At 38.6% G+C, this 16,230-nt stretch overlaps 4 protein-coding genes and 2 pseudogenes across 8 annotated transcripts; 5 read left to right on the forward strand and 1 right to left on the reverse strand.

The window, feature by feature from the left end:
* Positions 1–200: 200 nt before the first annotated feature.
* On the forward strand, positions 201–1,387 carry LOC147946218 (zinc finger BED domain-containing protein RICESLEEPER 2-like). The gene has a single exon (XM_087509541.1). It carries the CDS (start codon positions 263–265, stop codon positions 1,385–1,387), a length of 1,125 nt encoding a protein of 374 aa, XP_087365667.1. The 5' UTR covers positions 201–262.
* A 350-nt stretch (positions 1,388–1,737) lies between these two features.
* On the forward strand, positions 1,738–2,959 carry LOC147946219 (B3 domain-containing protein At2g35310-like; annotated as a pseudogene).
* Positions 2,960–3,297: 338 nt separating this feature from the next.
* On the reverse strand, positions 3,298–5,336 carry LOC104781932 (protein phosphatase EYA). 2 transcript variants are annotated; one of them, XM_010506731.3, is made up of 6 exons: positions 5,226–5,336; positions 4,649–4,898; positions 4,379–4,546; positions 4,206–4,299; positions 3,951–4,124; positions 3,298–3,810 (listed from the first exon to the last, which is right to left on the reverse strand). In XM_010506731.3, exons 2-6 carry the CDS (start codon positions 4,877–4,879, stop codon positions 3,551–3,553), a joined length of 927 nt encoding a protein of 308 aa, XP_010505033.1. In that variant the 5' UTR covers positions 4,880–4,898; positions 5,226–5,336; the 3' UTR covers positions 3,298–3,550. The 2 variants fall into 2 exon arrangements, with proteins under 2 accessions (XP_010505033.1, XP_087366967.1); XM_087510841.1 differs by having other exon boundaries at positions 4,379–4,563; positions 5,226–5,289.
* LOC104781936 (MND1-interacting protein 1) lies at positions 5,319–8,436 on the forward strand. 3 transcript variants are annotated; one of them, XR_015597200.1, is made up of 4 exons: positions 5,408–5,547; positions 5,736–7,408; positions 7,494–7,621; positions 7,715–8,436. XR_015597200.1 is itself a non-coding variant. In XM_010506734.3 (3 exons), the coding sequence occupies exons 2-3, from the start codon at positions 5,771–5,773 to the stop codon at positions 8,231–8,233; spliced, it is 2,157 nt and encodes a 718-aa protein (XP_010505036.2). In that variant the 5' UTR covers positions 5,319–5,547; positions 5,736–5,770; the 3' UTR covers positions 8,234–8,436. The 3 variants fall into 3 exon arrangements, 1 of the variants encoding a protein (XP_010505036.2); XR_015597199.1 differs by having other exon boundaries at positions 7,503–7,621; XM_010506734.3 differs by lacking the exon at positions 7,494–7,621 and having other exon boundaries at positions 5,319–5,547.
* Positions 8,437–8,693: 257 nt separating this feature from the next.
* On the forward strand, positions 8,694–9,877 carry LOC104781937 (putative pre-mRNA-splicing factor ATP-dependent RNA helicase DEAH6; annotated as a pseudogene). The gene is made up of 4 exons (XR_015597201.1): positions 8,694–8,833; positions 9,199–9,305; positions 9,407–9,537; positions 9,631–9,877. The product of XR_015597201.1 is annotated as a putative pre-mRNA-splicing factor ATP-dependent RNA helicase DEAH6 (transcript).
* Positions 9,871–16,176, forward strand: LOC147946220 (putative pre-mRNA-splicing factor ATP-dependent RNA helicase DEAH6). Its single transcript, XM_087510842.1, has 24 exons — positions 9,871–10,009; positions 10,174–10,260; positions 10,622–10,655; positions 10,774–10,828; positions 11,148–11,207; positions 11,304–11,375; positions 11,568–11,631; positions 11,755–11,834; positions 11,953–12,020; positions 12,106–12,160; positions 12,274–12,331; positions 12,421–12,489; positions 12,587–12,655; positions 12,971–13,060; positions 13,364–13,450; positions 13,560–13,675; positions 13,754–13,820; positions 13,902–14,942; positions 15,032–15,094; positions 15,187–15,310; positions 15,385–15,485; positions 15,590–15,652; positions 15,781–15,853; positions 15,967–16,176. The coding sequence occupies exons 1-24, from the start codon at positions 9,932–9,934 to the stop codon at positions 16,011–16,013; spliced, it is 2,721 nt and encodes a 906-aa protein (XP_087366968.1). The 5' UTR covers positions 9,871–9,931; the 3' UTR covers positions 16,014–16,176.
* The last annotated feature ends 54 nt before the right edge of the window (positions 16,177–16,230 follow it).

A 16,230-nucleotide genomic window follows, 5' to 3' on the forward strand; every position in this document is an offset into this window, starting at 1 on the left:
TAACTGTGACAATTGACAATGCAACTGCAAATACTTCTGCTTTGAAAAAATTTCAGGAGGCATTCAGCTTAAGGAACAATGAAGCATTTGTTTTAAATGGAGAATGCATATGAGGTGTTGTGCGCACATACTCAATTTGATTGTTAGGGACGGGTTGCATGAATTGAGTGAGAATGTGACAGCCATACGCAATGCAGTTCAGTATGTGAGGTCTTCTACTAGTAGATGTGATTCGTTTGAACAAAAAGTTGTTTCAGGGAAGATGACTAGAGGGAGTTTACCGTTGGACATCAAAACAAGGTGGAATTCTACCTACTTAATGTTGTCAAGAGCTATTGATTTTAGAGTGGCATTTGATAGAATGGAGGCAGAAGACAAGATGTACAATGACTACTTTAATGAGGTTGAGATTGAGAAAACAAAAATTGGACCGCCTACAAGAGCTGATTGGAATGTCGTAGAAAGGTTAGTTAGATTTCTAATCATTTTCTACAATTCTACTTTGGTTGTGTCTGCTTCAACTTCAGTTGCTTCTTATAAGTGTTATGGAGAGATAGTGACTATAGAGAGGAATTTGATGTCACTAAGCAATAGTATTGATAGTGAATTGAAATCAAAAGCCGATGTTATGTTGCTGAAGTTTGATAAGTGCTGGGATGGATTCAGAAACATCAATGTTTTTCTGATTGTTGCAAGTGTGTTTGATCCACGCAAGAAAATACAATTTGCTAAGATGTGCTTTGACAAGCTTTATGGGAAAGATACAACCGATTCTAAGGAGATGAGTGAATCAATCACAACCTTTTTGACATCCTTGTTTAAAGAGTATAGCAATCGGCTCCAGAAAGTACCAAGTGGTCAATCATCACAGTCTTCTACTCAGACATCGACTTCTCTTAGCCAAGGTGAGTCCACTGATTTAATGTCTGATAGTATGGGGTATGAGAGGATGGACTTCGTGTATAAGGAGTTGGTTGATGATGGTAGGGATGAGTTGGATGTATATTTAAAGGAAAAAGTTGAAAATCCTAGAACTATTGTTGGATCAGAGTGGGATGTACTGTCTTGGTGGAGGCTCAATAGTGGTAGGTATCCTGTTTTGTCAGAAATAGCTAGGGATGTTCTTGCAATGCAAGTGTCATCAGTTGCATCTGAAAGTGCATTTATTACTAGTGGGAGGGTCATAGAGCCACACAGAAGTTGTTTAACTCATTACATGGTGGAAGTTTTGATATGCACACAACAGTGGATGAAGAATGAGAATCACTTAGGTGAGAAAGGAGTTGTTACGAATACACAATTGCTTGCCGACATTGAACTGCTTGATAAACTTGAAAAATGTATGGCCAAACCGACTTTATTCATTCTTAGTAGTTTTAATGGATAACAATTATCACTTACTATTTATGTTTCTTTTCAGAGTTTGAATGTCAAGACTTAAACTAGAAGACTTGATGTAGGCTAAACCCATCCTTGAGGTCCTCGACAATGCATTACTTGAACTACTTTCAATTCTCTTTTATCTTTTTACTCATTTTTGTTCTTTTGGATGATGATTTACTTTGGTTTTAAACTCTTAGGATGTTCTTGTCTTGGTTTTTTACTTTTTTGGATGTTATTGGCATGGTTTTCACATTTTTTGGTTGTTATTGACATGTTTTAAACATTTGAGGATGATATTGACTTGTTTTATTTTCTAAGTCTCGGATTGTTCACATTTCCAAAGAATAATCGGGTATGAAATATCCGAAACCTGTATCCGATTTATGAATATCCGACCCGAAGTCTGATCCGACATTTAATAAATTATCCATATGGATATTAGAATCCATATCCATTTTACCCGATATCCGAATTGTCCGATCCGAACCCGCTCCGACATCCGAACGTCAATGCCTAATAATACGTATGGATATTAGAATCCATATCCATTTTATCCGATATCTAAATCATCCGACCCGAAACCCGCTCCGATATCCGAACGCCCACGGCTAATCAGAACTCAAAACATTGGGTGTACAATAAAATAATTCACTAGACAGAAAACAGAAACCCCCGAATTTATTTTATGGAGAAGTCTGGATGGGAGAGATTTGGTGAGGGGCAATACCTTGGGAGACCATGAGTTTCTTACCTTCAATAACAAAGGAGAGATACGCTTTACAGTTAACATCTTTAAGAAAGATGGCAAGGAGATGATCCAACCTCCACAGCCAATAACCTTCTTGGCTTCTTCTATTCTAGTAAGATTTGCTATTCTGATTAGTATAAAACAGTGAACTTGACAATGGCATTAGTTGATTTACACGTTTCATGATGGAAACAGGTCGCTTTAAAACAGAACAAGAAAGATGTAGTAGTCTTGCCCCGACAACAACAGCTGAATATAATGGAGGAGGAAACTACAAAAGGAAGCTCAACTTTGGGATTCGGAAGGCTAAGGAATCCCAAAATTCCAAGAGGACCGAGAACGTCGCCAGCGACCGAAGAGATTCAGCCGGTGCTTCTTCGTCTTCTGCTGCAGAGTTCACCATCAGCATCAAGCGATCATACCTCATATTCATGGTATGATAAGACAAACCAAGACACTAAAACACTCTATTGGAAAACTGATTTGTGAATCTCAAGACACTAAACACTCTATTTTCAGAGGATATTGCAAAACTGATTTGTGAATCTCAAGACACTAAACACTCTATTTTCAGAGGATGCCGAGTTCTGTTCAAGAGAATCTTATGCCGGAGGAGAGAAAGGTTTTCAAGAAACATCACCCAAATATGAAGAAGTCATGGGATGTGGTTTACTTGGTATCAGAGACGGAAGCAAGCTTCTCTGGTGGATGGAAACGTTTGGCACTTGAGTATCCTCTAGCAGTTCGAGACATTTGCAGATTTACATTCCTCAAACCAGAAGAGCTGATTCTCTCTGTCTCAAAACCATAAGAGGAGACTCACTAGTGATGATGGATGTGAACGTGTCTTGGAGAAAAAGCAACTGAGCAAAAGACTGTTTATAAGCGTTGCCTTGAGTTTTATGTTAGGCTTTTTAAGTTGGTATCTGAACTTAAACCGAATGTATTATCAGATGGATCTCTGACTCTCTGTAGCTTGATATGTTTCGGACCAATTTTAGTATGTTCTGTTTGTTGTTTCCGTTGGAATTCGACTGAGGCAGATGCTATATTATAAAAATCAAGTTTCTGGAAAACATGAACCAATAGGAACTTAACGAGTTTCTCAAACAAATTTATGTCTCACTTCTTCTAAAGCCAAAAAAGACCAACCAACAAACTAAAGATTAACAGTGAAGCACTATTTGAATAGCTCAACTCTTTAAAAGACCTAACATCAAAAGGCTGATTTTGATGTTATGTTGCTGGAAAGAGAAGATTACACATTTGAACAAACCAAGTGAAGTAGGGAAGGTTACAAATACCAAATGCTCACTTAACTCACTCTAGTAATGTATAAACACTGGTGGGTTTGAATATGAAACCTATGGCTTTTGTTCGGTTACATGCATAATTTACAAAGAAAAAGCTTTTTGAGAGTTAATCTTTGCTGGTATCAGTATCAGAGTTCCCATATACTGCAGCAAAGTAGTAACTCACAGTCTTAGGCGTTATGCCAGGGAATCTGTGGGTGCTTTCCGGTTGCAAATCAATCTTAACGAATGGCCATTGCATTGCCTGTGCGGCTGCACACTCTTCCCATCCATCCCCGATCGCACAGAATCTGAATTTTGGGTGGTTGAAACGCTCCTTGATCCATTTGAAACATTGGAGTTTCCCCACATCTATGGAACTGTACACTGAAGAAAGGCAAAAAGAGTTTAATGATGTAATTTTTTTCTACATAGAAATACAAATGCATGAAGAAGCTTGCAGAGTAGCAACAACTATATGGATCTAAAGTTAAGTATCCCATTGAAGGAGATGTCTCCGAGCTTACCATTTTCATGTCTTAGGAATGTATCTAGCCGGAAAAGAAGGCACTTTACGAGGCTTGGTATGAGGGCCCCGGAAGTCACTAGAATATGTATATCCTGAGAGCTTTGATCGATTGCACTTGTTCCATCAACAGACTCTTCTTTCACACATGAGCACTGCTCCAAGAAAGCCCTTGCTGCAATTGAGACAAGACCATACTCAGCAGTAGACGAGAATAGAGAAAACAACCACAAGAAGCAGACAGTTCAACATTTACCTGAGGAAAACCACCCGTCTGTGTATTCATCCGTTACGTTATACAACTCATCCAATGCACTCATCGTCTCACTCTCAATCAAAGGACGCAAACCCTGCAATAATAAAGAGAGGGGTATTTGTATTTGAGCCGTATAACATTAATCACAAGTAACATATGGAACATATCAGTACCTTTTCGTATTTGTGCGCAACAGCTCGATGCCTGTACGCAAGTCTCCTCTTGTTCAAGTCATCAGTAGGAGTAGTAAAGTCATCTTGTTTAAAGTCATACCCAGAAAGATCCTTTCCGTCATCGTACTGTCTCAAAGAATCAAGAAATGGCTCACTGCATTCCTCAACCTGCAAAACACACAAGACTAATGTTTTGTAGGTGACAGAGTTCACGGAGGAAACCTCATAATTATCTCGGGTTTGTGAACTTATCTTCAAAAAAAGACTTACTTGCTCGTAGAAGAAAAAATCGTCACATATCTTAAGTATGTGATCCTCCCACATCTTCCCAATCTCTAAACCTCTTTTAACATCTTTAGAGCCATTAAAAGACTCAGCATAAGTCCCATTTAACAGAGATCTTAGTAAGATAAGAGTCTCGTCCATGTCCCATATGTACACATTCACTGGTCCACCATCAGAAACCAAAGGTCCGAGCTTTTGTGATGTATTATCATTCATACTCTGCCCTCTTCCCTTACTGCAACAAATTAAATCCACAGATCTCACTCCTTCATAAAATGACAAAAAGATTCAGGAGTTCACGGCACCTACATTTGGCTACTCAATCACTAATGAAACAATCAGTGGATTGAAACAAGTTTCATGGCGGAAACAAAACCAATAAAAATCCCCAAAAAGAGCAAACATTTCAACAAACCCATAACTAATTTCACTAAACAACCTAAGAAACTTCGATAATAACGATTCAAGGTCAACTTCATAAAACAAAAAAAAAAAAGATCTTTCGAATCAAACGAGGATCGATGACAGATAACACGAAGTTCAAAATTCAAAAAGACCATACCTGGCGATAGGATGAGCTAGATGGAGCTTCAGGGGACTGGTGACGCCGACGATACGTGTGTTTCAAAGTTCGCAGACCAAGGTTGGAGGAGGACGTAAACAAGGAGCAAACACGGCGCCGTTTCATACAATTTTAAACTCCTGACCCAATAAAAAAGCCCAGTTAGGCCCATTAAGTTCGACAGTCAGAAAACACACACCCCCACCACCAGAAGAAACTTACCTAAAAAAGCTGGTCTCTTTTTCTTCTTGCATGTCCCTTTTAGCTTCACATTTCTTCTGTCTTTCCACCGGAGTTCGTTCTTCTCAGCAATCGCCGATCAGTAAGTTCCTCTATACTTTGTTCCTAATGTTTAAATTTCTGTGATTTCTAATTTTCTATACATCATTTTGTTATCAATTAACACACCCATTTCTCTTGATTCTGGTTTTGGTTATTCATTTGAGGATTCCAATGATCTTCATCACTGAATCAATCTCTGTGGGATTTTTTTTTTTTTTTTCCTTTCAGATTTTCGTACATACAAAGACGTGCGTTAAAGTCTGATGGGGTGTACAGTGAGAGAGAAGCATGTTAGGCCAAACCGGAAGACCCGATCCGTGAAACCCGAATTCGATCCGTGTTGTTTGCTCGACAGGACGGGTCTATCGGAATCAGTTGTTGATTCGCGTCTAAAGCATCTTATTTATCATCCGGGTCTTCTTGATTCGTGTCCAGAGTCTAACCCTAGTGGCAATTTCGAGGAGAATGGTTGGGGTTACTGTACGGAGGAGCAATTAGAGGATATATTGCTTAAACATTTGGAGTATTTGTACAACGAAGCGATTTCGAAGCTTGTTGGATTGGGTTATGATGAGGATGTGGCTTTGAGAGCTGTTCTTAGTAATGGGTATTGTTATGGTGGTATGGATGTTATGTCGAATATTCTGCATAATTCTTTGGCTTATCTTAAGAGTAGTACTGGTGAAGGTAGTAATGAGGACAATGAGGATCAGTCAGAGACGGTTTTTACTGATTTGAGACAGTTGGAGGAGTATTCTCTTGCGGGTATGGTTTATTTGCTGCAGCAAGTTAAGCCTCAGTTGAGTAAAGGTGATGCAATGTGGTGTTTGTTAATGAGTGAGCTTCATGTGGGAAGGGCGAGTACGATGGATCTACCGAGTTCTGGTAAGGGGAATAATAGTAGTAGTAATGTAGAAGGAGTTGATGGGAGTACTAGTAGTACTGTGAATGGTGTTGGTGGTGTTATCGCGCCGGCATTGTGTAGATTCCATGGAGGTTGGGGTTTTGGTAATGGGAGAGGAGGACCTAAGTTTTACGGCAACGGGGTTTCTTTGTGTGGGGAAGAGTTAACGTTAAAGAGAGAGATTGATTGTCCGAGGAGATTTAATCTTTCACCGTCAATGAAGTCTTTGTTGAGAGAGAATGTTGCAGCCTTTGCTGCTGGGTATCGTGCTAGTATGGAGCAAAAGAAGCAGATGCAAATGCAGTCTGATACTAGTGGTAATAGCTTGTCTTGCACAGCTGCTTCTGCTGCTAAACTTTCAGAGATTTGTGAGCAGCCACGTAAGTCGGGGAGTGAAGAAAGTGTCAGTTCAGTACTGGAGAAATTCCGTGATCTGAACCTTGATGACAATGTTGATTCAGCACCTGAGGAGCTAAAGGATGATGCTTTGATAGGACTACTTCATCAGGTTCAGGATCTCAAAAAGCAACTAAAGGACAGGAAAGACTGGGCTCAGAAGAAGGCAATGCAAGCTGCCCAAAAGGTCAGCGATGAACTGGCCGAGCTTAAAACGTTGAGGAGTGAGAGAGAAGAAACTCAACGGTTGAAAAAGGGGAAACAAACTCGTGAGGACTCAACCTTGAAAAAATTATCAGAGATGGAAAATGCTCTTAGAAAAGCTAGTGGTCAAGTTGACAAGGCAAGCGCTATAGCCAGCGCACTTGAGCACGAAAATGCAGAAATCCGGGCGGAAATGGAAGCTTCCAAATTAAGTGCATCAGAATCTCTCACGGCATGCATTGAAGCATCGAAGAAAGAGAAAAAGTCCTTGAAGAAACATGTGGCGTGGGAGAAGCAGAAAATGAAGTTGCAGGACGAGATTACAGCTGAGAAGGAGAAGATTAAGGCACTCCATAGGGATTTAGCTCAGATCACACAGGAAGAAAAAGAATATGAGGTACCAAGAAATGCATTATCTTTGTTTACACACCAAGAAATCTCCTCTGGATCTTCACAATTTTTGACACTGTAACCTGTGGAAGTCCTTTTAGTTAGGTTTCAAGATAATGTACCCATCTCTTTGAACCGTGGTCTAACTACCCTGACAGAATCAGTGTTGAGATCTGTTCCTAAGGAATTATTACTCCTGTTTATACTTTTCACGGGCCAGGTGTACCCTCTGTACTGCTAGATGGATCGTATTATCGTCTATTTTTGTTGCAGTTTTCATGTTCTTTTCATCTTGTTAAATATGTATCTGCAGGCGAAATGGAGGCAGGAGCAGAAAGCTAAGGAGCAAGCTTTGGCTCAAGTGGAAGAAGAACAGCGCTCCAAGGAAGCAACCGAGGCTAGCAACAAGAGAAAGGTGGAAACCCTGCGGTTAAAGATCGAAATAGACTTCCAGAGACACAAAGACGATCTTCAAAGACTGGAACAAGAGCTGTCTCGGCTCAACAAAGCCTCTTCGACTGACACAAGCCTCCAATCCAATAACACCTCTCACACAAAGGGGAAATCAGACAAGTCGAAGGGAGAAGCAATGTCTAATAAGCTGCTTGAAGACCTGGATAAGCTTGATGGGTCATATGAGAAGGAAGCAAACTGTGACCGGGAATGTTTGATCTGCATGAAAGATGAGGTTTCTGTTATGTTTCTCCCTTGTGCACACCAAGTTGTTTGTGCGAGCTGCAGCGATAGCTTCATGGGCGGTAGCAACGCGACCTGTCCGTGTTGCAGAGCTCCGGTTCAGCAGAGAATCCGTGTCTTTGGAGCGAGTTCTTAGTATTAAAAAAAAACCGTTATCTGGGTTTCCACGATTAATCACAGCACAGGTTTCATATTGTCTCTTATCTTCAATTTGAGGGTTTTGGACTATTTTGCATTTGCTTAAAAATATTTGTTTTGAGTTGTTGAAAGAAGATGTTGCCTGGTTTATGATCTTCCCAGGATTCACAATGTAAGTAAATAAAATTCCACTTTCCCTAACCCAACCCTGAGACGCCGTCGTTAAACTCAATGAGCCATATGAATATTTTCCTTACCGGTGAACCTAAAATAAGTTAAGGCGCTTGAGCTTATCAATCAAGTTTCATTTGTTATCACAATACCAAGTTTGTCTAGAAGATATTTTCAATAACCTTAAACCAAACCGGTTTAGACCGGTAAACCAATTAAAATTATGGAAATTCAAATGTACGATATTAAAATAAATAAAAAAGGCTTCAGAGTCACGTATAAATAGACGTTGGTACATTAAAACGGAAAAAAAAAAACACAATTCGACGCAGAATCCGTTTGTCTTCGGAGAAGAGACTTGAGTCGCCGCCGGTGAATACTCTTCGATACAATCCGCCGTACGATTCCTTTTACTCGGCTTCCTTTGGTAAGCCTTATAACCTGCCATCACCTTCCTTCTCCGTCTCTGCGAGTTTTCAGAAAACCTAGTTCTCCTTAGGTTTTAACCCTAATCTTTTAGGGTTTCTACCTTGTTCGATCATTCTGAAATTATTTGTCTCACCTAGTTACTGCCTTCGCTTGGTTTTCGATTCCTGGGATTTTCCCCTTTTTAGAGTCGGAGTGGTTATGTATATACTCACTAACTCTACTTCTCTGTGAACAAGTGATTTCGGAGTGGTTATGTATATACTCACTAACTCTACTTCTCTGTGAACAAGTGATTTTGGAAAATTTGGCTCTTCTGATCATCGAAATCTGTGTTGATTCCGTGGTGTTGGTTTGAAATTGCAGTGCAGTGAGAATGGGGAGCAAGGATTTGAACACCTGGGTTTCGGATAAGTTGATGGTTCTGCTAGGCTATTCACAAACTGATGTTGTCAAGTATCTAATTGCCAAGGGTAAATCTTGGTGTTTCGTTTTGGACCACTAAAGCTAAATGAAAAAAATTTGGCTATTTTGATTTTATCTGACAAAGTGGGATTTTCTTTTTTTTGTGCAGCTAAAAAATCAGAATCACCAGATGAACTCGTGGGTGAGTTGTTGGATTGCGGGCTTTCTTTGTCTGGTGATACCCGTGCTTTTGCAGAAGAAATTTATGCCAGAGTTCCCCGTAAAACCACTGGTGTGAATGTGAGTTCCTCTATGCTCTTTTGTTGAGTAGGAAAAGAATGTATGACATATATATAGAGTTATAATTTGGTTGATATACTTGGTTTCTTTCAGCTCTACCAGCAACAAGAAGCAGAGGCAGCGCTGCTGTTGAAGAAGCAAAAAAAAAAATTCCCTTTTAGAGGCTGATCACGATGAAGATGAAGGCAGTGCAGAGAATCAATCTGCTTTGGAATCAGGAAAGTCAGATAAAGGAAAAAAGAGGTTCAGAAAGAAAATTGAGGATTCGGAAGACTACGACGATGATGAGGCAAATTGTTTTCTATTCAATGACAGACTTCCTTTTTTTCCTTTATGGTAAGATATAACACCATAACTCTTCTAATAATGTGATACCCTTTCTGACGTAACAACAATGCAGGTGGTGATTATTAGAGAGGACAAAAGGAATGTTAGGCGAAAGGTGTCCCAAGGCGAGGATGATGGCACTGAGGTATATTTGGCAGTTGGCTATTCTTAGGGTGCTTGCATTTCAGCTATGTTTTGAACTGTTGGGAAAATATTTCTTATTTGGTAGTGTGTAGTTATGTGTGGACAATGCCTGCTTTCATAAACGATTTGCTGACAATCTGCTTCAATCGTGTACATCTGCCACAGTCTGAAGAGGAAAGATTACGTGACCAAAGGGAGAGAGAAGAACTAGAGCAGCACCTAAGAGAACGTGATACTGCACGGACACGAAAGGTATGTCTTCTCTGTTATGTGCACCGAAAAGATCTCTGTTTTTAGTAATTCTTTGTGTTATTTGCATACCTCAGAAGAAACAAGCTATCTTTTCTCATCTTGACATCCTTTTTTAGCCAACCAGCTGCGTTATTTTGCGGAAAAAATATACAAGAATAACTACTATAGATCTTCTTTATCTTGGTTTAAGTTAGAAAACAGAACTGCCAAATTTTTCAATTTAATATGCGATTCAATCTTTTATGCTTAGATGCTTTTGCTAGTCAAAGAAAACTATGTAAGGGTTCATTTCTCGGTTTGTTAGTATTTGGTATCTGATCTTTTGTTACTAACCTGTCTCTTTGTTTTCTTTAATGAACAGCTAACAGAGCCAAAAATGTCAAAGAAAGAGCAAGGTACGGCCTATTTTAGTTCATGCATGAACACGTATAAGCATCTTCGTGTTAAATTATGGGTAAAACCAAAATTTTGTTTCTACCGGACTTATTCAGAAATTCTTATTTTCCATAACAGAAGAGGTTGTTCGAAGAGATAGTGCTGTAGAGAAGGGTGATACACAACCCATAAGGTACTTCTGGAGTTTCTCTAGCTAATAGTTTCTTCCCTGCATCTATGGTCTGTGATAATTTTTTTTTGAGAGAGACATAAACAAATGCATCCATATTGAAATACAGTAACAGGTCATGATTGAAAATGTAAGGTACTTTAGGGTTGACTATCATACTATGTAAAGTTGCCAAGTTGATTTCCAGTTAAGAACTATTCATGTCGTCAACTGCCTCCTCATAAACAATCATTAACAGTCGTCCTATTGTTTGAAAATTATATCTTTAATGACTTTATACTCATTCATTGTTATTGGTTATGTTTTGTTGGTTTTGATTCAGGAATTTCTCACGGCAAGAATATTTGAAGAAAAGGGAACTGTGGAAACTGGAAGAGCTTAGGTACTTTTAAGAGTTCTTTTTTTTTACTTTGGAATTTCTGACCTATTTTACTGTTGATCCTGAATTGACTTCTCCTTTCTCCTCTTTTCTTCACAGGGATTATCTGGAAGATGAATCATACCTTTTTGGAGATGAAAAGCTCACTGAAGCAGAAATTCAGGATTTTAGGTAATTATGACATCTTTTGTACCAAGGTGCAGCTTGGTTGCTTTGGTGATTATAAAAAGTCACAGTAGTGGCTTACTTTTGGGAATTTTTTTGTAATAATCTGAAAACTCTATGGTATTATTCGGATTTGCTAGGATTTGTTAGTTACTGGCTAATAATAATTGAGCATTGGTTAATCTGATACCTTGACAGATACAAGAAAGCAATCTACGAGCTCATAAAGAAAAGGACACAAGAAGAAGATAATGTAGGAGAGGTAATTGCATCTTACTGGACCTTACTTAAGTTTTGACCGTAAAAAGAAGTGTGTTACTGGTTTTAGTTTTTCTTTCTTCTGAATTATTTGTACTTCTCTTTTTTCAACCTCTTTGGAGTTCAGTATAGAATGCCGGATGCATATGATCAAGATGGAAGTGTTGACCAGGAGAAGAGATTTGCTGTTTCTGTACAACGTTACAGGTGAGAAAGGATGCATGACTTGGAATCCATAACATTCTACTTTGCTTACACTTTAAACATCGCTCGATTTCGTGTTGTGAAAGTCTTATGGATGCTCTATATTTTCTTATTTGATTAGGGACACGGCTTCCACGGAGAAAATGAACCCCTTTGCAGAGCAAGAAGCTTGGGAGGACCATCAGATTGGTAATTTTCTGTTTTAGCGCTTTTATTATCGACCAGTCTTGTTTTAAATGTATGCTCTGTTTTACTAAATGACATTGTCATGCAGGAAATGCAACATTAAAATTTGGTGCTAAGAATAAGCAGGTCTCAGACAATTACGAGTAAGATTTGTTACTTTTTTTTCATAGTCTTATCTTATCTTAATTTCGAATTTTACGTTTGACTAATTATCCTTGCTATCATTTTGACCAAGAATATATAATTATTTTTGCAGGTTTGTATTTGAAGACCAAATAGACTTCATAAAAGCATCTGTGTTGGCTGGTGATAATGTATTGACTATGACACCTATTAGGTCTGTAGTATATCCTTTTATGCAGTGATTTTTAGCTGACTAGTACTACTCGTTTTTTCATTACAGTATGAAGATGCAATGCCTGCTAAACCATCTCAAGAGTCTACTGGGAATTCGGCTTTTGATATGCTTCAGGTGCACCTCTTTTATCCACTTACCCTGTTTGAAGTTTTCCTTTTCTGGAGTTAAAAGATTTTCTGACTTGTTTATATGTTATTCGTTAATGAATCAGGAGGAGAGAGAAAATCTGCCAATTTATTCATATCGTGAACAACTTCTTAATGCTGTGAAAGATCATCAGGTGATTCTTCCTTTTTCACTTGTTTTTTTGTTTAAGTTATTGATTCTTACTCTTAAATTTTAAAATGATCCCTAATCACAAAATCATTTCATCAAATAGAAGAGAAGCTTTCTCTAGCAAATATCATCATGACGTAGCATTTAAGTATATGACATAGAATTCACAAAGAAGAAATTTATGAGAAAAGCCTAGCATATCTTATTGTTGATGTGTTTTTCATTATGAAATGTGCATATAGTTTTTCTTTTATTTGGATAACAGTTTCTTCTTTTACATGTATGATTCTTACCCTTTTCCTCATTTTTAATTGACCAGGTTCTTATCATTGTGGGAGAAACGGGTTCTGGCAAGACCACACAGATACCCCAATATCTTCACGAAGCTGGTTACACAAAGCATGGAAAGGTACACTTGACCTTAAGCACACAATCAAATGAATTATTAGCCTTTAAAGCAAAAAAGAGGAATTTAAGTGTCATCATTAAATTTCTGTGTTATTTGTTCTTTAGATGAGCTTTAGCATGTCCAAGTTGCCACAAGCAAGTCTAGCTATTTAAGTTTTCTGCTTTTCAGAAGCTAGCTTATTAGAGTTTCACGAGGACTGTCTTTGTTTGTGGCCAGAATTTTGAAAGTATAGAAACAAGAAAAACAGACGTTAGGGACACGATTTACTTTTAAGCACCCTAATTATTTTTTGTCACACGGCAGGTTGGTTGTACGCAGCCTCGAAGAGTTGCGGCTATGAGTGTGTCTGCTCGTGTTGCTCAAGAGATGGGTGTCAAACTTGGACATGAGGTATATTTTCTTTTTGTTTATCTTAACATTTTTCCTTTGGCAATTGTTTGTTACACAATTTCGGACTAGACACTGCAAGAAACTAAATCTTTGGTGGTGCTTGTCACAGGTTGGCTATTCCATTCGATATGAGGATTGTACGTCTGAGAAAACAATTCTGAAGTATATGACTGATGGAATGCTTTTGCGTGAATTGCTTGGTGAACCAGATCTGGGCAGTTACAGGTAATTAACTTTCCTTGCCAATTTGTTTTAGCATGGGTCTGTGAAAATTCTTTACTTACTATTAGCTGATCCTTTCAGTGTTATCATCGTGGATGAGGCGCATGAAAGAACTTTGCACACCGACATACTATTTGGATTAGTTAAGGCAAGTAGATACCAATCGTTTTACTTCACTCAATTAAAGTTACATCTTTGGATATGTTTCTGATCTATCTTCTTATGGCAGGATATTGCACGGGCTCGACCTGATCTGAAGTTATTGATATCCAGTGCAACCATGGATGCAGAGAAGTTTTCTGATTTCTTTGACCACGCCCCTATCTTCAGTTTCCCAGGACGAAGGTATCCAGTTGACATTTGCTTTACTACTGCACCTGAAGCTGATTACATGGACGCAGCAATAGCTACTGTGCTTACAATACATGTGAAGGAGCCACTTGGGGATGTTTTGGTCTTCCTCCCAGGTCAAGAGGAAATTGAGGCCGTAGAAGAGAACTTCAAGAACAAGATTAGAGGTTTGGGTACAAAGATCCGCGAACTCATTATATGCCCAATTTATGCTAACCTTCCTAGCGAACTCCAAGCAAAAATATTTGAACCAACTCCTGAAGGGGCACGAAAAGTGGTGCTAGCGACAAATATTGCTGAAACATCATTGACCATCGATGGTATAAAGTATGTCGTTGATCCAGGCTTTAGCAAGATGAAATCCTATAACCCTAGAACAGGGATGGAATCTTTGCTTGTAACGCCTATCTCTAAGGCTTCAGCGACTCAGCGAGCTGGCCGAGCTGGAAGAACAAGTGCAGGGAAGTGTTACCGCTTATACACTGCGTATAATTACTACCATGACTTGGAGGACAATACCATACCTGAAATTCAAAGGACTAATCTCGCTAGTGTGGTGCTTTCTTTGAAGAGTCTTGGAATTCATAATCTGCTGAACTTTGACTTCATGGACCCTCCACCTTCTGAAGCGCTTATAAAGTCCTTAGAGCTTCTCTTTGCTCTAGGTGCTCTCAATCAGCTTGGCGAATTGACCAAAGCTGATAGGCGGATGGCAGAATTTCCCCTCGATCCAATGTTGTCGAAGATGATTGTTGTTTCTGACAAATACAAATGCTCCGATGAGATCATATCAATTGCTGCTATGTTGTCCATCGGGCCTTCTATCTTTTACCGTCCCAAGGACAAGCAGGTTCATGCTGACAATGCAATGATGAATTATCACGTTGGAAATGTCGGTGATCACATTGCTTTGCTCAAGGTCTGTAAATTTCTCTCCCCCCCCCCTCCCCCACTCTTTGTTTCTTTGCAATCTCACTGTTTATTGAACTCTTTCTTGTTTTGTGAAAGATTTACAATTCGTGGAAGGAAACAAACTACTCAACCCAATGGTGCTACGAGAACTATATTCAGGTACATATGTATATATACTATATTTCATCATCCTATGTTCTAATTATCTGGTTTTATATGTAACATTTTGGTTTTGAATCCTATGTGTATAGGTTCGGAGTATGAAAAGAGCCAGAGATATCCGTGATCAGTTGGAAAGTCTTCTTGAGAGAGTTGAAATAGAAGTTAGCTCAAACTCGAACGAGTTGGATTCAATAAGAAAATCCATCGTAGCTGGTAAATATCTTTAATCTCTAATTCATAAAAAGCTCTATTAGCTGTTCCTAAAGAAGCTGTATACTTATGTTCAGGTTTCTTTCCACACACTGCCAAGCTACAGAAGAATGGATCATACCGAACAGTGAAGCATCCCCAAACCGTGCACATACATCCAGCCTCTGGTTTATCTCAGGTTCAGTCTAAATTCTCACTTTCTAAAGAATATAAACTAAAAATCTAGAATTTTTAAAATCTTGGTTACTGATGATACGAATCCTTCATCGATAACATTGTTAGGTATTGCCGAGATGGGCTGTATATCATCAACTAGTTGTTACTTCTAAGGAATACATGCGACAGGTAAAAAACATGCTCTCTTCTTTTCTTTCTAAACCACATTTTGGAGGGTTTTGAATTTCAATAGCTTTAGGTTGATACTTCTTCTGTTTTTCATTCTTCGGGCTTATTCTTTCACTCTGGAATTGCAGGTAACAGAGTTAAAACCTGAGTGGTTGATTGAGATAGCTCCACATTATTACCAGCTCAAGGATGTTGAAGATGGTATATTATTTCTCTACTTTCTCTTTGGTCTAAGACTTTCATTTTTTCTACGGATAAAAGAGTCAATCTCTAACACCAAATCATCATCTCACTGCCTATGTTTCTTTTCGCAGCTGCATCCAAGAAAATGCCCAAAACCAGTGGCCCAGCTGTGGTGTAGGCGGTCTCCAATCCATACAAACATTTTGTATTTTCTAACTGTAATAACGTTGTCATTAGTATCTAACAAAAAGGTTGATTACATTCAACAATAGATATGTAAGAGAACTAATGGGATCTTTTTAAAATTATAAATCAAATTAAACATTGAAAAGAATATAAAATATACCATCACAAATTTTAAGCCAAAGATGGTACACCGATCACAATTTTTAAGT

Source organism: Camelina sativa, chromosome 4 (assembly GCF_030686135.1).
Source record: "Camelina sativa cultivar CO46 ecotype springtype chromosome 4, ASM3068613v1".
In the NCBI taxonomy this organism is placed as follows: domain Eukaryota; kingdom Viridiplantae; phylum Streptophyta; class Magnoliopsida; order Brassicales; family Brassicaceae; genus Camelina; species Camelina sativa.

Bases quoted from the DNA above. Each gene is read 5' to 3' on its own strand.
- LOC147946218 (XM_087509541.1), top strand. From the start codon at position 263: ATGACTAGAGGGAGTTTACCGTTGGACATCAAAACAAGGTGGAATTCT.
- LOC104781932 (XM_010506731.3), bottom strand. From the start codon at position 4,879: ATGAATGATAATACATCACAAAAGCTCGGACCTTTGGTTTCTGATGGT. The intron at 4,547-4,648 runs GTAAGTCTTTTT...TGTGTTTTGCAG, and splicing joins ATTTTTTCTTCTACGAGCAA to GTTGAGGAATGCAGTGAGCC. The intron at 3,811-3,950 runs GTAAGCTCGGAG...GCCTTTCTTCAG, and splicing joins ATTCCTAAGACATGAAAATG to TGTACAGTTCCATAGATGTG.
- LOC104781936 (XM_010506734.3), top strand. From the start codon at position 5,771: ATGGGGTGTACAGTGAGAGAGAAGCATGTTAGGCCAAACCGGAAGACC. The intron at 7,409-7,714 runs GTACCAAGAAAT...ATGTATCTGCAG, and splicing joins AGGAAGAAAAAGAATATGAG to GCGAAATGGAGGCAGGAGCA.
- LOC147946220 (XM_087510842.1), top strand. From the start codon at position 9,932: ATGCAGGTGGTGATTATTAGAGAGGACAAAAGGAATGTTAGGCGAAAG. The intron at 10,829-11,147 runs GTACTTCTGGAG...GTTTTGATTCAG, and splicing joins GGTGATACACAACCCATAAG to GAATTTCTCACGGCAAGAAT. The intron at 15,653-15,780 runs GTAAAAAACATG...CTGGAATTGCAG, and splicing joins CTAAGGAATACATGCGACAG to GTAACAGAGTTAAAACCTGA.